This window comes from Oncorhynchus tshawytscha, linkage group LG01 (genome assembly GCF_018296145.1).
Source record: "Oncorhynchus tshawytscha isolate Ot180627B linkage group LG01, Otsh_v2.0, whole genome shotgun sequence".
Classification (NCBI taxonomy): Eukaryota; Metazoa; Chordata; class Actinopteri; order Salmoniformes; family Salmonidae; genus Oncorhynchus; species Oncorhynchus tshawytscha.
The window spans coordinates 56,407,299-56,429,500 of record NC_056429.1 but is presented as its reverse complement, the minus strand read 5'-3'; the positions used below and the strand labels follow the sequence as shown (position 1 = coordinate 56,429,500).

Sequence of the window (22,202 nt, the reverse complement as noted above, 5' to 3'; positions counted from 1 at the left end):
CTGGAACTGGTGGTACTGGATCGAGGACACGCACAGGAAGCCTGGTGCGGGGAGCTGCTACCGGAGGACTGGAGTGTGGAGGTGGCACAGGATGGGCTAGACCGTGAAGGCGTACTGGAGATCTTGAGAGCAGTGTTGGCACAGGACGTGCAAGGCTAGGGATGTGCACAGGAGGCCTGGTGCGTGAGGCTGGCACCAACTTCACCAGCCGACTAACACGCACCTCAGGCGAGTATGGAGCGCTAACCCAGGTGCCATCAAATCCCCAACACGTTCCGTCGGGCGAATTCCATGCAAAAAGCACCAACACAGCAACTCCCTCATTTCTCTCTCCTCCAATTTCCCCATTAACTCCTTCACAGTCTCTGTTTCGCTCACCTCCAACACCGGCTCTGGTTCTGGTCTCCTCCTTGGCTCCTCACGATAAACAGGGAGAGTTGGCTCAGGTCTGACTCCTGACTCTGCCACACTCTCCCTGAGCCCCCCCAAGAAATTTTTGGGGCTGATTCTCAGGCTTCCATCCGCTACGCCGTGCTGCCTCCTCATATCTGCGCCTCTCAGCTTTCGCCGCCTCCAGTTCTTCCTTGGGGCGGCGATATTCTCCAGGCTGAGCCCAGGGTCCTTTACCGTCCAGTTCTTCCTCCCATGTCCATCTCTCCAGGTGGTGCAGCCTCTCCCACTGCAGCTGCTGCCGCTCCTGCTGCTGCTGCCTGTTAACACGCTGCTTGGTCCGTTGGTGGTGGGTGATTCTGTTACGGTTTTCTAGTGGTGATGAAGGAGAGTCGGACCAAACTGCAGCGTGTCGATTGAGATTCATGTTTAATCAAATAAAGAAACATGAACACTACACAAAACAATAAACGTAATCAAAACCGAAACAGCCTATCTAGTGCAAACTAACTGAGAGTACACATAGGACACTAAGGACAATCACCCACGACAAACTCAAAGAATATGACTGCCTAAATATGGTTCCCAATCAGAGACAACGATAAGCACCTGCCTCTGATTGAGAACCATTCCAGACAGCCATAGACTTTGCTAGATAACCCACTAAGCTACAATCCCAATACCACCACCAAAACCCCAAGACAAACACACCACAATTACAAAAACCCCATGCCACACCCTGGCCTGACCAAATACATAAAGATAAACACAAAATACTTTGACCAGGGCGTGACAATCGGTTGTTGAATCTTATGTTCAAACAAATATTTACACGTTTTCTGAAATTAAACACAGTTGACAGTGATAGGACGTTTCTTTTTTTGCTCAGTTTCCCTATACAATTACATAGATACAGAGACACAGACAAAAACATGCTCAACCTCAAGATGAGTATGAGGGGGGAGTACAAATCTTACAAGCTTGCTTGGCTGGTCTGTAGCTTATTCTTTAGATGTTTGGGACTGGTGGTGGGAACCATGATGTACCGGCATAATCAATGTGACACTGGACTAGCGCACTTGCCAGAGTCTTGTGCGTGTCTATAGCTAGGTTTCCTTCCAATTGGTGACAGATTTTCATGTGAATATTCTAAAATCTGCATAGAAACCATGTGTGCATTTCAGAGTTTCCTTTAGGACAAAGTGACTGTGAATATTAAAAATGTTAACTCTGTTCTTTGGGTTTCCATGTGTAGCTTATGTCAACGTTTATAGCCTATTTTTTGGGGGGGTGGTTTTAGGCAACTTTCATAAAGCAACAATTGTCCACCTCAAGATTCAGCTGTCAGAGATTTGAGCACTACACGGATCAGAGCATTGCATGCATAGGCCTATAGGCTTAGGTGTCCAATGTATGATGTTAATATAAAACAATAGTATAGAGTATATAGCGTAAATAAAGGAAGAGAAGCTTAGCCCCAGAGAGATATTTTTTATAATCTTTACTTAACTTGGCAAGTCAGTTAAGAACAAACTCTTATTTTCAATGACAGCCTAGGAACAGTGGGTTAACTGCCTTGTTCAGGGGTAGAATGATAGATTTTTACCTAGTCAGCTCAGGGATTTGAGCTTGCAACCTTCCGGGTACTAGTGCAATGCTCTAACCACTAGGCTACCTGCCACCCCATATACATATATATTCATTGCATTGTGGTGTTGTAGGCTAGTCCAGGTAGGATAATTGTATTGTCCTTAAACAAGATCAATAGGGACATGTGTCATGTCTTTACTGTTATTTAATGCGCACATGGCCTCTCCGCTACCTATCAGCTATTCCTATTTGTACTTGTGGATTCATATTGGAAATTGCAACAACAAAACATGTAATGCTTTTATGTGTGGTATGATTGCTAATTAGCCTATTGCAGATCTGCACAAACGATCCACCTTGCACTATTGTCACTATGAATGGTGGACAGAGGGCAGGATGGACCGTTAGACTGGTAGACTATACTGACCTGTGGTATAGTAAAAGTTAGCACACGGAAAGTACCAAAACACCTTGATATAGGGGAGGAGCACGCAAGCAGATGAGTAAATTTGGCAAGGATGGAAGAAATTATATAGTAAACCAAGGAATAAAATGCACTACCCTCCACTGTGCCCAATAAAAAGGTTTGTCAACCCTCCCCTATTTTGAACCACCCCTCCCCCAGTAGATTGCGACCTGTCCCTTACCCTCAGAAAACTTGACACATGAATGCTCTTGTAATGTTCCCATGAAACGTGTCTAGAACATTCATATCTTATATTCTGAGAACATGGCAACCATGTTCTGTGTATGTTTGTTGTGAATGTTGATGGAATATTCCCCTAACCCTTCAGAAAACTGGACATGAATGTTGTTGCAACGTCCCATGAAATGTGTCTAGAACATTAATATTGGATATTCAGAGAACATGGTAACTACATTCTGGGTAAGTTCTGTTTGATATTAAGGGAATGTTCGCCTAACTCGAACGCCAAAACATGCTAAATAAGTTCTCTGGAGGTTTTTGCCAACAAACAGCACCAGCCAAAAGTTTGGTCACACCTACTCATTCAAGGGTTTTTCTTTATTTTTATTATTTTCTACATTGTAGATTAATAGTTAAGACATCAAAACTATGAAACAACACATATGGAATCATGTAGTAACCAAAAAAAAGTTTTAAACAAATCAAAATATATCTTATATTTGAGATTCTTCAAAAAGCCACCCTTTGCTTTGATGACAGCTTTGCAAAACTCTTGGTATTCTCTCATCCAGCTTCCTGAGGTAGTCACCTGGAATGCATTTCAATTAGCAGGTGTGCCTTTATAAAAGTACATTTATGGAATGTCTTTCCTTCTTAATGCGTTTGAGCCAATCATTTGTTGTCACGCCCTGATCTGTTTCACCTGTCCTTGTGCTTGTCTCCACCCCCCTCCAGGTGTCGCCCATCTTCCCAATTATCCTCTGTGTATTTGTACCTGTGTTCTCTGTCTGTTTTTTGCTAGTTCGTCTTGTTTGGTCAAGCTTACCAGAGGTTTTCCTGTCAGCGCCTAGCTGTTCCCAGCCTCTCTTGTCACGTCCTCCTGGTTTTTGACCTTTGCCTGTCCGGACCCTGTACTAGCCCGTCTGGCCTGAGCCTGCCTGCCGTCCGGTACCTTTGCCTTACCGTGGTTTATCAACCCCTGCCTGCCTTGACCTGTCTTTGCCTGCCTCTGTTGCTACAATAAACATTGTTACTTCTACAGTCTGCATCTGGGTCTTACCTTGATTCCTGATATTTGTATTGTGACAAGGTAGGGGTGGTATACAGAAGATAGCCCTATTTGGTAAAAGACCAAGTCCATATTATGGCAACATCTCAAATAAGCAAAGAAACAACAGTCTATCATTACTTTAAGACTTGAAGGTCAGTCAATATGGAACATTTCAAGAACTTTGAAAGTTTCAAGTGCAGTCGCCAAAACCATCAAGCGCTATGATGAAACAGGCTCTCATAAGGACCACCACAGGAATGGAAGACCCAGAGTTACTTCTGCTGCAGAGGATAAGTTCATTAGAGTTACCAGTCTCAGAAATTGCAGCCCAATAAATGCTTCAGAGTTCAAGTAACAGACACATCTCAACATCAATTGTTCAGAGGAGGCTGAGTGAATCAGGCCTTCATGGTCGAATTGCTGCAAGAAACCACTACTAAAGGACACCAATAAGAAGAGACTTGCTTGGGCCAAGAAACAAGAGCAATGGACATTGGACCGGTGGAAATTTGTCCTTTGGTCTGGAGTCCAAATTGGAGATTTCTTTGCTGTGTGGGTGAATGGAGGATCTCTGCATTTGTTTTTCCCACCGAAAAGCATGGAGGAGCAGGTGTGATGGGGTGGGGATGCTTTGCTGGTGACACTGTCAGTGATTTATTTAGAATTCAAGGCACACTTAACCAGCATGGCTACCACAGCATTCTGCAGCAATACGCCATCCCATCTGGTTTGGGCTTAGTGGGACTATCATTTGTTTTTCAACAGGACAATGACCCAACACACCTCCAGGCCGTGTAAGAGCTTTTTTACCAAGAAGGAGAGTGATGGAGTGCTTCATCAGATGACGTGGCCTCCACAATTCCCCGACCTCAACCCAATTGAGATGGTTTGGGATGAGTCTGACCGCAGAGTGAAGGAAAAGCAGACAAGTGCTCAGCGTATGTGGGAACTCCTTCAAGACTGTTGGAAAAGCATTCCAGGTGAAGCTGGTTGAGAGAATGCCAAGAGTGTGCAAAACTGTCATCAAGGCAAAGGGTGGCTATTTGAAGAATCTGTTTAACACTTTTTGGTTTATTACAAGATTCCATATGTGTTATTTCATAGTTTTGATGTCTTCACTATTATTCTACAATGTTGAAAATAGTACAAATAAAGAAAACCCATGAATGAGTAGGTGTTCTTAAACCTTTGACCGGTAGTGTATATTTCAGTACAGTACAGTAATTTGAAAACATTGTTAAGAAATAGATTTACTTACAACCTACCAGCATTTTTGGGTTATACTATGCATTCCTCTTCCTACATGATTAATAAGTGGATATGGTTCATTTCTCACAGTTTTGTTATGCCACCATTCTCCTGTTTAAATACCGTTATTTTGTTTTACCTGTAGATGGCGATGGTGCAGGAAGCCTCTCGCCACCCCTTCCCAACTGTGGATGTACCTGACCATGTCCATTACACTATAGGGGTAGTCATTCTGGCTATCGGCATCACCGGCATGGTGGGCAACTTCCTGGTTATCTATGCCTTCAGCAGGTAAGGGACAGGAGCTTCCCATTGTACCATAACTATACATCTCTCTCTCTCTCTCTCTCTCTCTCTCTCTCTCTCTCTCTCTCTCACACACACACACACCTATAATTTGATCAATTAGAAATTCTGTGGCAGTTTCTTGCAGCAAGAGAATGTGGAGTTGATGCTGAGGTTTTGCCGTCTCACTGTCTCACTATCCCTCCATCTGTCATATGTGGCTCTGTCGTCTCAGTTGTTTAACAGTGTGTCTCAGTTGATCCGCATTGTGTAAAATTATAGAACCTGTCACACAAGCTGCAATTGCAAGTGTTTTCACATTCGTAGTTGTCTTACCTTCATCCCAAACACACTATTTGGCTTGACATTACATTGTTCTGGGTTGTGTGTAACGCGCTTCACTTTCAATGCTTTGTGTGGAGATGCCATTTCTCTCCCACCATGATGACTCATTGTGTATATAGACACGCACAGATGCATGCACACACACACACACACACACACACACAATCATTTGCAGATATACTGTAAGTGGTACATGTTGGACAAATTGATGGCACAAGCTCTTTCCATAGATAAATAGTTGTTAAAAATAACTTATTCACCAGACAGAGAGGAACTATGTAATTTCAGTACAATAACACTTTGATTACACTGACCTACCATTTGTGGGAATGTTACAGCATTATGCTGGGGTTTATGTGTGTGTGTGGTGTGTGTGTGTGTGTGTGTGTGTGTGTGTGTGTGTGTGTGTGTGTGTCAAATTGAATCTGAATACTGTATCCTTCCTTTCCCTGTGCTGTATGTGCTGTGTTCTACAGGAGCAGGTCACTGAGGACTCCGGCCAACATGTTTATCATTAACCTGGCCATCACTGACCTTCTGATGTGCCTCACACAGGCACCCATCTTCTTCACCACCTCCATGCATAAAAGATGGATCTTTGGGGAGAAAGGTACCCCACACTACCTTCTAACTCACCTGAGGTCAATTATTTTCCAATCAGACTTTTCTGAGAAAAACTGAAAAAATCTATACATTACTTGAAAGAAAAAACAGAAAATTGTGGACGCACACTTGGATGGAAACCTAGCTTCTTTCTTATTATTGACTGGAAGGAGGTGGAATGAAGGAATTGATTCCAAGGTAATTAAGTTGAACAGAATAGCTGGGGAATGGCAAGAGGTAGAAGTCTATGATAAGAGAGAAAGAGGAGAATGTTTTTTTTTTTGTTTACCGTAAACCATGTTTCCTTCCAACCATTTTATGCAGAGGAATTAACTGAAGCATAAAAAACTCATGACAGGCCTGATGGAAACAGCACATGTTTTTGTAAAAACGTCCTAATGTCGACAACACAAAATACGCTACACAAGGGAGGATCATTTCTTTGTCTGTGAAATGTATTGTGACAATTGCGGTGGAAAATGCTTTTACGTGCAAACATTGATATAATTACCATCATGTCAAAGTCACAATGATATGTTGTCCTCCCACCACAACGTGAAAAAAGCAATGAAGAGTTTATTAGGCAGATGGAATAAGTTGTGATGAACACACATATGGTGGTTAAGTGTACGTTGACCAGCCTGATGCAAATGTCCAATACACATCAAAGGCGTTATTTGTATGCTGGTGACATGATGATCGGTGCTTGGCTGCCAATTATCAAATAAAAATGATCTTGCTCTTATCTCAACATGTAACATACACTCTTTTGCGACCACAAAATGTGATGGGAACACATTGAGCTTCTGTTTATTATTAACTTCATGGAAACTTATGCGATAAAGTGCTTTTTATTTGCACTACTTCAGGATGCACAGCTTTTCAACCGCAACATGCCAGTTTAATGGAAACAGGCCAACCCATTACAATGTGCATGCCTTTTTCTGCAAATACTTGATAACTCGGCTTCCTGTCTTTCAAAGTTGAATGGAAGCCTAGTTAATGAGTTGTTGCCTAGAGATACAAACAATGAGGCAGACCTTGAGGCTTTTTATCTGCATCCATTTCAATCAAAGACAGCTTTGGATGAACACTAAAGCCCTACTCGCAGGGGATTCATTTTACTGGGGGAGATAGGTTTTTATGTAATTATGTGCACAAATCACAACATCTGTAATTTAAATCCCATCCCAATCTGCCATGTCGGTCATTTTTGCATAGCAGGAGAGTAATAATCCCACCTACTGTTTTTCAACTAAGTGACTGTACATTATTTATTATGGGGGATACCTGGAGAAAAACAGATCTCTCTGAAATGAAAATGGATGGCCCTCTCTTTCAGTAAAATATATTTTTACCCGACACTCCCTGAATGCTTGAAAAAGGGTGTCCCTCCTGTCGTGTCTTTACTATCATTAACTGAAGACTGATAGTTTTTATCAAAGATTCTCTGTAATTAGTTATTACGCGATCAACTGATTAATCACGTAACTAATTAACTAGGAAGTCGGGGCACCAAGGAAAAATATTCAGATTACAAAGTTATCATTTCCTAAAATAAATTTTCACATATTTTATCTGATCAAATTAGTCTTCGAATTAATGAATTATTTACTTTACCTCACGTTAGTCTCATTCCAAACATCGTAAATTGTTGGTTATCTGCACGAACCCAGTCTTCACTATGAGTCATCCATACATCAATTGTCTTAAATCATTTATTTATTACTAACTAAGTAATTCACAGAAATGGATAAACAAACAAACAAACAAGGTAAATGTGGTTACATGAAATGAGAATGTGCCCTAGTGGGCTGAACCGGCATGGCGGCTTGTTAGACAAAAGGGGATGTGGGGGTCGACTAAGAAGTCACTACAGAGTGATAATTATAACAATTGAAATGCTAATCCTTTACACATGAACGCTCACTCATTCGGGAACAATTGCAATCAATATATATATTTACGCTCAATGTGTCGTCTTGATCGCTGGTGAAACGTTTGTGTCTTTCGTAGAATTGTCTGTCTCTCTCCCTCTCTCTCTCTCTGTCTCGGTTAGAGGGGATAGTTCAAAGTGACATTCGTTATCGAATGGATGTTTCGGCGGTTGTCGTTCTTCGCGTTCAATGATACCGAATTCCTAGCTGCAGACTAGTAATTAGTATCAAAGACTTGTTCTTATTCTGTCGGTATCGATAGTCTAAGAGTTTAACCACGTGGTATGGTTAAAAGATTCAGCAATGTTCTACAACCTTTGTCCTCCTAATGTAGAAAAACATGGTCTGCAACCTTTAGCCATCTCGTAATTGAGGTAAGCTTGGTCTGCTGATCAAAAACCCGAGTGGGGTTTTTATTTGGAATGGCAGAAAAAGCTGTCCCAGGATGTCTGACCCTAACTGGGCTCAGGGGCGGTCCTCTGATTTAGTTCAAATCAAAAGGGAATTGTATTTTTCTTCATTAAACAGTCCAAAATCATATTACACAATTATACAAACAGTATCATACTCACTCATTCATCGTATACAACAATTAGATGTAAACCTAATATCTGAGGCTATTATACAAACAGCGTTATGGTAATGTGGCCACACCGTCTCCCATGAGCTTTCCCAAGTTGTGACAAACGGACCAGTTCGTAGCTGGATTCTTCCCCGATCTTTTATACTTTCTCCGGAACATGAAATTTGTTCGTACCTCAAGTTCTGTGAGGTGGAAGGATTTCCTTTGTCCTCTATGAAAGTTTACTCTCTCTCTACTATGTGTCCATGAGGAGATCCTCTCAGGAATTATGACGTCTCTCTGACCACAGCAACCTAGTTGAAGGAGGAAAGGGGGAGGCGGGGAGAGGGGGATGGGCTTGCTATACCCAAAGAGGCCAACGTCATGACACTCCCTTATAACCAAAATAATAATTAAAACATGTAAATGAAATAGCAGCGAACCCATTACCCTCACTCCTAGGACAGACCAGAGCCTTTAGATATGCAGTTTTGTTCTTCGTTTTGTAAGCATTAGCCTACATGGCAAAGTAGGCAGAAGGTTGTGGATTCACATTCTACTGCGGACAAGGGTAAGGGGGAAAAGACCTCCATTATAATTAAAAGCACTGCATGAATTGAATCTGTCATCTTATTTGGGGTCTGAGAATGCCTTTTATAAATGCATGTCATGCAATTCTACGTTATTTTACATGACTGGAGACAAGCAGAATCCTTTAATATCACAACAGGGCATGCCAATGAATGAGCGCATGCTGCAGCACCAGAGAGGTTTTGATTTCTATACAGGCTATTGTTAAAAAAAGGATAGTCTAAGTTTGGTACAGTCTATAAACTGTAAAAATGTTGTGCAACTGAACCAGTTACAACTGAAGTATCTGATAATCAAATAATTTGAGAAAAAGCCATTTGTTTCATAATACAGCAGCTGCAAATCATCAGGTAGGCCTATATTTTTTCATTCGGGAACGATCATCTTCTAACTTATAAGAGCATCTGGTAGGCTAAATTAACAAACTAGGAATGCATAGCTCACCGCATGATCCTCAAACCAAAGACTGGCCAAACTAGTTTCTAAAAGTCAAAATAAAAAAAATAAAAAAGTGAATTCAAAGGCACTGTAGAATGACTGTATAGCGTAATAAGGTATTTTTTTGTTTAATTATTATTTAATTCTAAGCAATTATATTTTTTAATTGAATTTTAGAAACCCTTAATGCAGAATGTATAGGCATGTTGTTGAAGTGCTGTCATTGATGTGTTGTTGAAATGCTGAGTGCTCCTGCCAGCCTCTGGCGTGTCACAAATGCTTCACGATGGATTTCTTAAAATGGCAGGCTATAGCCATGAAATTATAATAATATAGCTTAAATAACGCATTTTTGGTCCTTTCTAAGCGACTTTGCTTGCTCTTGACTGATTTAGAGTTAGTATGTTGTTTAATAGATGGTTGAAATGTTGAACGTCAATTGATAGCAACAGAATCACACATGACTTTCCAAGCGAAGTCTATTTTTGGTCTTCTCGGCTATAGGAGGTTGTAGCGCAGCCTCTGAATTCCATAGGCAAACCAACGATATCCCATATGCATCAAAGTCATGTCTTTTCCCAGAATTCTACATCTTGTTTCTAGCCCTAGTTTTAACTTAACACACCAAGCCCTTCACTCACTAACATAGATATTTAAGGAGTGCATGGTGACTGAAGGAATTGGCTGATAAAATCTATGGATAGTAGACTAGAATTGTGTCTGTCAAACAGATACGCCTACCTCTTATTTCTTGAATCGGAAGAAATAAACTCCAACACAAAGCCCTCTTGTTGTTAGTAGCCTAAAGTCAAAGTAAAATGAAGATTTTTTTCCTCCCCCTTTTCTCCCCAATTGGTAGTTACAGTCTTGTCCCATCACTGCAACTCCCGTACAAACTCGGGAGAGTGAGTCATGCATCCTCCGAACACAACCCTGCCAAGCCGCACTACTTCTTGACACACTGCTCACTTAACCTGGAAGCCAGCTGCACCAATGTGTCAGAGGAAACGTTGTACAACTGGTGACCGAAGTCAGCATGCATGTGCCCAGCCTGCCACAAGGAGTTGCTAGAGCGCGATGGGACAAGGACATCCTGGTCGGCTAAACCTTTCCCTAACCTGGACAACGCTAAGCCAATTGTGCACCGCCTAATGGGTCTCCCTGTCGCGGCTGGCTGCGACACAGACTGGGATCAAACCCTGGTCTGTATTGACACCTCGAGCACTGCGATTAAGACCTCTGTGCCACTCGGGAGGCCCAAAGACTGTTTATATGAATTAGTACTTCTAGAAGTAGCCTACTTTCAGCACCCATGCGCTGTCCATCTCCGTTGCTGCCGCTTAAAACTAATGTAAGTTATGTAATTGACTTGAATATGGCTTCTTGCGAGGTCAATTATTCTGCTAAATATCATTATGGGCAACGAAACATATTGTTTTAATTCAAATCAATTATAACAGTAGCAAGTCTAGCTCCAGTCCTCCTTCTCATCTTTGCGCTATCCCTCTGAAGCTGAACAGGACATCAGTAGGCCTGGTCTGTACACACAGATATTGCATTTTTTCGCCAGGGCTCATGATTGGCATAGTGTTTCCATTGCAGTGTGTAAGTGCATTTTCTTAGAAATACAACTTAGCCCTGTGCTTCTCCGAGCATGCTCTTCGTATAGTGTTTGGGGCGGCAGGGTAGCCTAGTGGTTAGAGCGTTGGAACTGGAAGGTTGCAAGTTCAAACCCCCGAGCTGACAAGGTACAAATCTGTCATTCTGCCCCTGAACAGGCAGTTAACCCACTGTTCCTAGGCCGTCATTGAAAATAAGAATTTGTTCTTAACTGACTTGCCTGGTTAAGTAAAGGTAAAATGTAAATAAATAGCCTAGGCCTATAGCTAAGAGTATAGGCTATGGATCATTTGATTGGGACCACACTAGGGACTCTTGATATTGCACACCCAGTAAAGAATCAGGGATAAGGGGCAGCATATAATAAGCAACTAATTCTCAAACACTGAGCAAGATGACATCACGGCACTATTTTTGCCTGACCTTAAGATAGCACTAGTGTCAAACACCCGTTAGTTTGCAATTTCAACCTGTTAAAGCCAGCGCTCTGCTATTTTCAAACTGTTGCGGAAGGATGGGTAATTTACCTGTCTTATATCAGCTTGCTTGTGATCAGATGAGAGTCAAAACCGTTTATAAAGGGTTTGTCTCGTGAGACTGCTTGGAACTAAATCTAAATCACCAAAGCTTTATTAAAATATCAAATTTGAGAGGAGCGAAACAGTGAGCTGACATTCCATTTTTATCTACGTACTGTAGGCAGGCCTTCATTATTTTAGCCATGCTTTGGAGGTGCGTAAAACCCCCTCCATGATGTAGGCTACGTGTCCATGCCCATCATGAAATGAGAGATGAAAACCTCTGTGAATACCGGTAAACCTCATATTTAGAAGTTATTTTCCTGTAACAATGACTTGTTTCCCATCATTTCACATCTTTAAAACACAAATCTCTCCATAGGCTACCCTTACCCTAGGCCTACTATAATGAAGGCTGGTTCAACAGCAATGCATTGTGTCTTTTTGCGTTGTGTCCTGGCGATTTTATGATATCATTACATTTTACATGTATTTATTGTTGTTGAAAACAACCAACAAATTGCTTGTTTTTCGATACATTTTATTAAACCAATTGTATGGTAATTGTACCATTGCATTAGGTTTATTAATCATTTACAAATTACATGACCCTCCCCTGGACTAAACAAAAAAAGATGAAACTCTCCCCCTGACTGAAATTGAAAAAGCATGACCCTCCCCAATTTTCCTCCTGGTAATGATTGTGTACATTTCGTCTAGTCCATAAACTCCAATGTCCTCTGATTATATTAGTCCCGTGCCAACAGACATCCCTGTGATTTGAGCGAAATGTCTGAGTTTATTTTTTATATATAGATTTTATTGATGAATTTTCAGTTTTACAAACAGACAGATAATGAGCGGCAGGGTAGCCTAGTGGTTAGAGTGTTGGACTAGTAACCGGTTGCAAGTTCAAACCCCCGAGCTGACAAGGTACAAATCTGTCGTTCCGCCCCTGAACAGGCAGTTAACACACTGTTCCCAGGCCGTCATTGAAAATAAGAATTTGTTCTTAACTGACTTGCTTAGTTAAATAAAGGTCAAATAAATCAATCAATAAATGACAGCAACTAATACTTCGAGAATACCCCCAACCCTCAACAGAAGACAGAAAAAGAAAAACAGAAAGAAAAAACAGAACACAAAGAATTGGCACCTTGCTTCATTGATATTTGACACACTGTATAAGGATTATGCTCGGCATTGAAAATAATAACTTTGGATCAAGGTGGGTTGCAGGTTGCATGTTGCCCATCATCACGCGAAAGATACGCTAAAAAGTGTTGCCTTCAGTGGTGGTCAGTGCCGTTACGCAACTTTTCAGGGAAGTCAGGAACCAATATACTCAGTCAGTTAGGAAAGCTAAGGCTAGCTTTTTCAAACAGAAATTTGCTTCCTGTAGCACTAATTCCAAAGAGTTTTGGGACAAGTCCATGGAGAATAAGAGCACCTCCTCCCAGCTGCCCGCTGCACTGAGGATAGGAAACACTGTCACCACTGATAAATCTACGATAATCAATCATTTCAAGAAGCATTTTTTTCCTGCTGGCCATGCCTTCCACCTGGCTACCTCTACCCCGGCCAACATCTCAGCACCCCCTGCAGGAGCTTCCCAAGCCCCTCCCAACTTCTTCTTCAACAAAATCCAGACAGCTGATGTTCTGAAAGAGCTGCAAAATCTGGATCCCTACAAATCAGCTGGGCTAGAGATTCTGGACCCTCTCTTTCTAAAATTATCCGCCAAAATTGTTGCAACCCCTATTACTAGCCTATTCAACCTCTCTTTCGTATCATCTGAGATTCCCAAAGATTGGAAAGCTGCTGCAGTCATTCCCCCCCTTCAAAGTGGGAGACACTCTAGACCAAAACTGTTATAGACCTATATCCATCCTGCCCTGCCGTTCTAAAATCTTCGAAAGCCAAGTTAACAAACCGATCACTGAAAATTTCGAATCCCACCGTACCTTCTCCACTATGCAATCTGGTTTCAGAGCTGGTCATTGGTGCACCTCAGCCACACTCAAGGTCCAAAACAATATCATAACCGCCATCGATAAAAGACAGTACTGTGCAGCCGCCTTCATTGACCTGGCCAAGGCTTTCGACTCTGTCAATCACCGCATTCTTATCGGTAGACTCAATAGCCTTGGCTTCTCAAATGACTGCCTCACCTGGTTCCCCAACTACTTCTCAGATAGTTCAGTGTGTCAAATCGGAGGGCCTGTTGTCTGGACCTCTGGCAGTCTCTATGGGGATGCCACAGGGTTCAATTCTCGGGCCGACTATTTTCTCTGTATATATCAATAATGTCGCTCTTGCTGCTGTTTATTTTCTGATCTACCTCTACGCAGACGACACCATTCTGTATACATCTGGCCCTTCTTTGGACACTGTTAACAATCCTCCAAACGAGCTTCAACGCCATACAACACTCCTTCTGTGGCCTCCAACTGCTTTTAAATGCTAGTAAAACTAAATGCATGCTCTTCAACCGATTGCTGCTCTCACCCTGCCGCCCGACTAGCATCACTACTCTGGAAGGTTCTGACCTAGAATATTGGGGCAACTACAAATACCTAGGTGTCTGGTTAGACTGTGAACTCTCCTTCCAGACTCTCCAATCCAAAATTAAATCTAGAATTGGCTTCCAATTTCACAACAAAGCCTCCTTCACTCATGCTGCCAAACATACCCTTGTAAAACTGACTATCCTACCGATCCTTGACTTCGGCAATGTAATTTACAAAATAGCCCCCAACACTCTTCTCAGCAAACTGGATGTAGTCTATCACAGTGCCATACGTTTTGTCACCAAAGCCCCATACAGTATACCACCCACCACTGCGACCTGTACGCTCTTGTTGGCTGGCCCTCACTACATATTCATCGCCAAACCCACTGGCTCCAGGTCATCTATAAGTCCTTGCTAGGTAAAGCCTTGCCTTATCTCAGCTCACTGGTCACCATAGCAACACACACCCATAGTACGAGCTCCAGCAGGTATTTTTCACTGGTCATCCCCATAGCCAACACCATAGCCGTCTTTCCTTCCAGTTCTCTGCTGCCAATGACTGGAACGAAAATCACTGAAGCTGGAGTCTTATATCTCCCTCTGTAACTTTAAGCATCAGCTGTCAGAGCAGCTTACCGATCACTGTACCTGTACACAGCCAATCTGTAAATAGCACACCCAACTGCCTCATCCCCATATTATTACTTACCCGCTTGCTCTATTGCACCCCAGTATCTCTACTTGCACATCATCATCTGCACATCTATCACTCCTGTGTTAATGCTAAATTGTAATTATTTTTTCTCTATAGCCCATTTATTGCCTACCTTCTTACTCTTCTACATTTGCACTCACTGTACATAGATTTTTCTATTGTGTTATTGACTATATGTTTGTTTATGTGTAACACTGCATTGTTGTTTTTGTCGCACTGCTTTGCTTTATCTTGGCCAGGCCACAGTTGTAAATGAGAACTTGTTCTCAACTGGCCTATCGGATTAAATAAACTTTTTTTTTAAATGATGAGGGAGGACAATTTTTTTCATGAGCATGGCCTTATTTCTATCACAGCATGTTGGACGACTGTAATTCATATTCCATTCACCCAGTTCAATGTAACATCGACAGGTTTAGGCGACTACATGATCCTCAAATTGTCCCTATACCCGTCATGATGTTGCTACAACCAAGCCTATGAATGAAAGTTTACAACGTAGGTGCACAAAGGTCGAGAGAAATTTGAGATGACAGACAGTGACACATGGACAGACAGTGACACATTCAAAACCGCCTTGCACAGTCTTGCCTGCATCTAGCTTATCTAGGGTGTAATCATTAGTCCAACAGTTGCAAATGAGAGTTTCTATTGGATAAATTCAAGTATTTTTATCCCCGTTTTGTTTGCTTCCGTTTACGAAACGCTTTTCAACAGAATCGGTGGAATGAATACACCCCTGATCCCACATAAACACAGTTCACTTTCTTAGCAGTCACGTTGTATTCCTTCTATCCTCTATGCACTCTCCTCCTCTCACATTTTGTACAGTCTTCTGTTCCCAATGGGTTAAAGTCGTTAGGAGATGTGACCTACCTAAAACAGCAGCGTCCGATGCTGGTATGAGGTTACAGCTGTATACTTCTGAGTAGCACTTCAAAATATCCTGCCAGTGTGTGTGCAGTTTGGGGCATGACCAGAAGAGGTGACCTAGGGTACCCTCGGCAGACTTGCACTTAGGGCATATCGGCAAGACCGAGGGGTAAAATGAGTGTAATTTGGTACATGAATAGTGTAGTCTGTGAAGTTAATATCTCGAAGGCAATCAGGTCAACTGTTCCTCCCCGGTCTCCTTCAAATGTTGTGTGGATACAGAGTAATATGCTGTAAAGTGATCTACAAATCTGGAGCTAAAACTCTTGGAGTCGGGGGCGTGGTTCATGAAAATATACAGTTTGCGGGCAGGTGTGATTGCCTCAAAATTTGGTATATTTAAGCGGGCGTAATTTCTTATCTGAAGATATCAGAATAAATTAGATGCAGGGAGTTGAACACTTCCCTCAACTGTGCGAATGTGGCAAAATAATTATTGATGTAAAGGTCTGCAATAGTAATGCCCTTTCTCTTCCATAATAGAAAAGTATTGGCATTCATTTACTTTTCTCCCAGTTTATGGTATACCTAGACAGTGGTGGAAAAAGTACCTAATTGTCACAAAAAGGTGAACCTCCATCCCAGTCTCAAATCTCTGGAAGACTGAACCAGTTTTCCCTCAAGAATTTGCCTGTATTTAGCGCCATTCATCATTCCTTCAATTCTGACCAGTTTCCCAGTCCCTGCCAATGAAAAACATCCCCACAGCATGATGCTGCCACCCCCATGCTTCACTGGGGATGGTGATCTCGGGGTAATGGGAGGTTTTGGGTTTGCGCCAGACATAGCGTTTTCCTAGATGGCCAAAAAGCTACATTTTAGTCTTTGACCAGAGTACCTTCTTCCATATGTTTGGGGAGTCTCCCACATGTTTTCTTATTTCTTTCTTTAAGCAATGGCTTTTTTCTGGCCACTCTGCCGTAAAGCCCAGCTCTGTGGAGTGTACGGCAATGGGCAGATACTCTCCTATGGACAGATACTCCAATCTCCGCTGTGGAGCTTTGCAGCTCCTTCAGGTTTATCTTTGGTCTCTTTGTTGCCTCTCTGATTAATGCCCTCCTTGCCTGGTCTGTGAGTTTTGGTGGGCGACCCTCTCTTGGCTGGTTTGTTGTGGTGCCATAACCTTTCCTATTTTTAATTATGGATTTAATGGTGCTCTGTGGGATGTTCAAAGTTTTGGATATTCTTTTATAACCCAACCCTGATCTGTACTTCTGCACAACATTTTCCCTGACCAGTTTGGAGAGTTCATTGGTCTTCATGGTGCCACTTGCTTGGTGGTGCCCCTTGCTTAGTTGTGGTGCAGACTATGGGTGTAACGGCGTTCGTCTGTTGAAGGAGAGTCGGACCGAAATGCAGCGTGGTGGTTACTCATGTTCTTTAATGAAAAAATAGCGATACATGAAATAACTAAATAAATACAAAAACAACAAACGAAACGTGAAAACCTAATTACAGCCTATCTGGTGAACACTACACAGAGACAGGAACAATCACCCACAAACACACAGTGAAACCCAGGCTACCTAAATATGGTTCCCAATCAGAGACAACGAGAATCACCTGACTCTGATTGAGAACCGCCTCAAGCAGCCAAGCCTATGCTAGACACACCCCTAATCAGCCACAATCCCAATGCCTACAAAAACCCCAATACGACAACACAATAAACCCATGTCACACCCTGGCCTGAACAAATAATTAAAGAAAACACAAAATACTAAGACCAAGGCGTGACAGAACCCCCCCCCCCAAGGTGCGGACTCCCGGACGCACCTCAAAACCATAGGGATGGTCCGGGTGGGCGTCTGTCCATGGTGGCGGCTCCGGCTCGGGACGTGGACCCCACTCCAACCAAGTCTTAGTCCCCCTGTAACGCGTCCTTTGATTGGTGACCCTCGCCGCCGACCTAGGCCTAATAACCCTCACCAAGGACCCCACTGGACTGAGGGGCAGCTCGGGACTGAGGTAGAAGCTCGGGACTGAGGGGAAGCTCGGGACTGAGGGGAAGCTCGGGACTGAGGGGCAGCTCGGGACTGAGGGGCAGGGGCAGCTCGGGACTGAGGGGCAGCTCGGGACTCAGCACTGAGAGGAAGCTCAGGCAGGTAGTTTGCTCCGGCAGATCCTGGCTGGCTGGCGGATCTGGAAGAGTCTGGTTGACTGGCAGATCTGGAAGAGTCTGGTTGACTGGCAGATCTGGAAGAGTCTGGTTGACTGGCAGATCTGGAAGAGTCTGGTTGACTGGCAGATCTGGAAGAGTCTGGCTGACTGGCAGATCTGGAAGAGTCTGGCTGACTGGCAGATCTGGAAGAGTCTGGCTGACTGGCAGATCTGGAAGAGTCTGGCTGACTGGCAGCTCTGGCTGCTCCATGCAGACTGGCAGCTCTGGCTGCTCCATGCAGACTGGCAGCTCTGGCTGCTCCATGCAGGCTGGCAGCTCTGGCTGCGCTGAACAGGCAGGAGACTCCAACAGCGCTGTAAAGGAGGAAGGATCTGGCTGCGCTGAACAGGCGGGAGGCTCCGGCAGCGCTGTAGAGGAGGAAGGCTCTGGCTGTGCTGAACAGGCGGGAGGCTCCGGCAGCGCTGTAGAGGAGAAAGGCTCTGGCTGCGCTGAACAGGCGGGAGGCTCCGGCAGCGCTAGAAAGGAGAAAGGCTCTGATAGCGCTAGACAGGCGGGAGACTCCGGCAGCGCTGGAGAGGAGAAAGGCTCTGGCAGCGCTGAACAGGCGGGAGGCTCCGGCAGCGCTGTAGAGGAGGAAGGCTCTGGCTGCGCTGAACAGGCGGGAGGCTCCGGCAGCACTGTAGAGGAGGAAGGCTCTGGCTGCGCTGAACAGGCGCACTGAAGGCCTGGTGCGTGGTGCTGGCACTGGGTAGAGGACATGCACAGGAAGCCTGGTGCGGGGAGCTGCCACCGGAGGACTGGTGTGTGGAGGTGGCTCTGGATAGACCGGACCGTGCAGGCGCACTGGAGCTCTTGAGCACCGAGCCTGCCCAACTTTACCTGGCTCGATGCCCACTCTAGCCCGGCCAATACGAAGAGCTGGTATGTACCGCACCGGGCTATGCACCCGCACTGGAGACACCGTGTGCTCCATAGCATAACACGGTGCCTGCCCGGTCTTTCTAGCCCCCAGTAAGCACAGGGAGTTTGCGCAGGTCTCCTACCTGGCATCGCCATACTCCCTGTGAGCCCCCAATACATTTTTGGAGGTGACTCTCAGGCTTCCATCCGCGTCGCCGTGCTGCCTCTTAATACCAGCGCCTCTCCGCTCTCGCCGCCTCCAGTTCTTCTTTGGGGCGTCGATATTCACCAGGCTGTGCCCATGGTCCTTTTCCGTCCAATATCTCTTCCCAAGTCCAGAAGTCCTTTGATCGCTGCTCCTCACGATTAACAGGGAGAGTTAGCTCAGGTCTGACTCCTGACTCTGCCACTCTCTCCCTGAGCCCCCCCCCAATACATTTTTGGGGCTGCTTTTCGGGCTTCCTTGCCAACCGTGTTCCCTCGTATCATCGGCTCTTATCTCCGGCTGCCTCTGCTCTCCTAAATGCCTCCACCTGTTCCCATGGGAGGCGATCTCTTCCAGCCAGTATCTCCTCCCAAGTGTAACAACCTTTGCCATCCAAAACGTCTTCCCATGTCCATTCCTCCTTTCGCTGATTCTGCTGTCGCTGCCTGTTACCACGCCACTTGGTCCGGGTGTGGTGGGTGATTCTGTAACGGCGTTTGTCTGTTGAAGGAGAGTCGGACCGAAATGCAGCGTGGTGGTTACTCATGTTCTTTAATTAAAAAATAGCAATACATGAAATAACTAAATAAATACAAAAACAACAAACGAAACGTGAAAACCTAATTACAGCCTATCTGGGGAACACTACACAGAGACAGGAACAATCACCCACAAACACACAGTGAAACCCAGGCTACCTAAATATGGTTCCCAATCAGAGACAACGAGAATCACCTGACTCTGATTGAGAACCGCCTCAGGCAACCAAGCCTATGCTAGACACACCCCTAATCAGCCACAATCCCAATGCCTACAAAAACCCCAATACAACAACACAATAAACCCATGTCACACCCTGGCCTGAACAAATAATTAAAGAAAACACAAAATACTAAGACCAAGGCGTGACAGAACCCCCAAGGTGCGGACTCCCGGACGCACCTCAAAACCATAGGGATGGTCCGGGTGGGCGTCTGTCCATGGTGGCGGCTCCGGCTCGGGACGTGGACCCCACTCCAACCAAGTCTTAGTCCCCCTGTAACGCGTCCTTTGATTGGCGACCCTCGCCGCCGACCTAGGCCTAATAACCCTCACCAAGGACCCCACTGGACTGAGGGGCAGCTCGGGACTGAGGTAGAAGCTCGGGACTGAGGGGAAGCTCGGGACTGAGGGGAAGCTCGGGACTGAGGGGCAGCTCGGGACTGAGGGGCAGCTCGGGACTGAGGGGCAGCTCGGGACTGAGAGGAAGCTCAGGCAGGTAGTTTGCTCCGGCAGATCCTGGCTGGCTGGCGGATCTGGAAGAGTCTGGTTGACTGGCAGATCTGGAAGAGTCTGGTTGACTGGCAGATCTGGAAGAGTCTGGTTGACTGGCAGATCTGGAAGAGTCTGGTTGACTGGCAGATCTGGAAGAGTCTGGTTGACTGGCAGATCTGGAAGAGTCTGGCTGACTGGCAGATCTGGAAGAGTCTGGCTGACTGGCAGATCTGGAAGAGTCTGGCTGACTGGCAGATCTGGCTGCTCCATGCTGACTGGCAGCTCTGGCTGCTCCATGCAGACTGGCAGCTCAGGCTGCTCCATGCAGGCTGGCAGCTCTGGCTGCGCTGAACAGGCAGGAGACTCCAACAGCGCTGTAAAGGAGGAAGGATCTGGCTGCGCTGAACAGGCGGGAGGCTCCGGCAGCGCTGTAGAGGAGGAAGGCTCTGGCTGTGCTGAACAGGCGGGAGGCTCCGGCAGCGCTGTAGAGGAGAAAGGCTCTGGCTGCGCTGAACAGGCGGGAGGCTCCGGCAGCCCTAGAAAGGAGAAAGGCTCTGATAGCGCTAGACAGGCGGGAGACTCCGGCAGCGCTGGAGAGGAGAAAGGCTCTGGCAGCGCTGAACAGGCGGGAGGCTCCGGCAGCGCTGTAGAGGAGGAAGGCTCTGGCTGCGCTGAACAGGCGGGAGGCTCCGGCAGCACTGTAGAGGAGGAAGGCTCTGGCTGCGCTGAACAGGCGCACTGAAGGCCTGGTGCGTGGTGCTGGCACTGGGTAGAGGACATGCACAGGAAGCCTGGTGCGGGGAGCTGCCACCGGAGGACTGGTGTGTGGAGGTGGCTCTGGATAGACCGGACCGTGCAGGCGCACTGGAGCTCTTGAGCACCGAGCCTGCCCAACTTTACCTGGCTCGATGCCCACTCTAGCCCGGCCAATACGAAGAGCTGGTATGTACCGCACCGGGCTATGCACCCGCACTGGAGACACCGTGTGCTCCATAGCATAACACGGTGCCTGCCCGGTCTTTCTAGCCCCCCGGTAAGCACAGGGAGTTTGCGCAGGTCTCCTACCTGGCATCGCCATACTCCCTGTGAGCCCCCCCAATACATTTTTGGAGGTGACTCTCAGGCTTCCATCCGCGTCGCCGTGCTGCCTCTTAATACCAGCGCCTCTCCGCTCTCGCCGCCTCCAGTTCTTCTTTGGGGCGTCGATATTCACCAGGCTGTGCCCATGGTCCTTTCCGTCCAATATCTCTTCCCAAGTCCAGAAGTCCTTTGATCGCTGCTCCTCACGATTAACAGGGAGAGTTAGCTCAGGTCTGACTCCTGACTCTGCCACTCTCTCCCTGAGCCCCCAATACATTTTTGGGGCTGCTTTTCGGGCTTCCTTGCCAACCGTGTTCCCTCGTATCGTCGGCTCTTATCTCCGGCTGCCTCTGCTCTCCTAAGTGCCTCCACCTGTTCCCATGGGAGGCGATCTCTTCCAGCCAGTATCTCCTCCCAAGTGTAACAACCTTTGCCATCCAAAACGTCTTCCCATGTCCATTCCTCCTTTCGCTGATTCTGCTGTCGCTGCCTGTTACCACGCCACTTGGTCCGGGTGTGGTGGGTGATTCTGTAACGGCGTTTGTCTGTTGAAGGAGAGTCGGACCGAAATGCAGCGTGGTGGTTACTCATGTTCTTTAATTAAAAATAGCAATACATGAAATAACTAAATAAATACAAAAACAACAAACGAAACAT

At 45.4% G+C, this 22,202-nt stretch overlaps 1 protein-coding gene across 1 annotated transcript in view; it reads left to right on the top strand.

The window, feature by feature from the left end:
• LOC112250772 (melanopsin-A-like) overlaps window positions 1-22,202 on the top strand; it is an 89,429-nt gene that overhangs the window by 20,966 nt on the left and 46,261 nt on the right. The window contains exons 2-3 of the mRNA XM_024421231.2: window positions 5,071-5,216; window positions 6,032-6,165. Of these exons, the coding sequence (XP_024276999.1) occupies window positions 5,071-5,216; window positions 6,032-6,165 (280 nt within the window). The remainder of the gene's footprint in view (window positions 1-5,070; window positions 5,217-6,031; window positions 6,166-22,202) is intronic.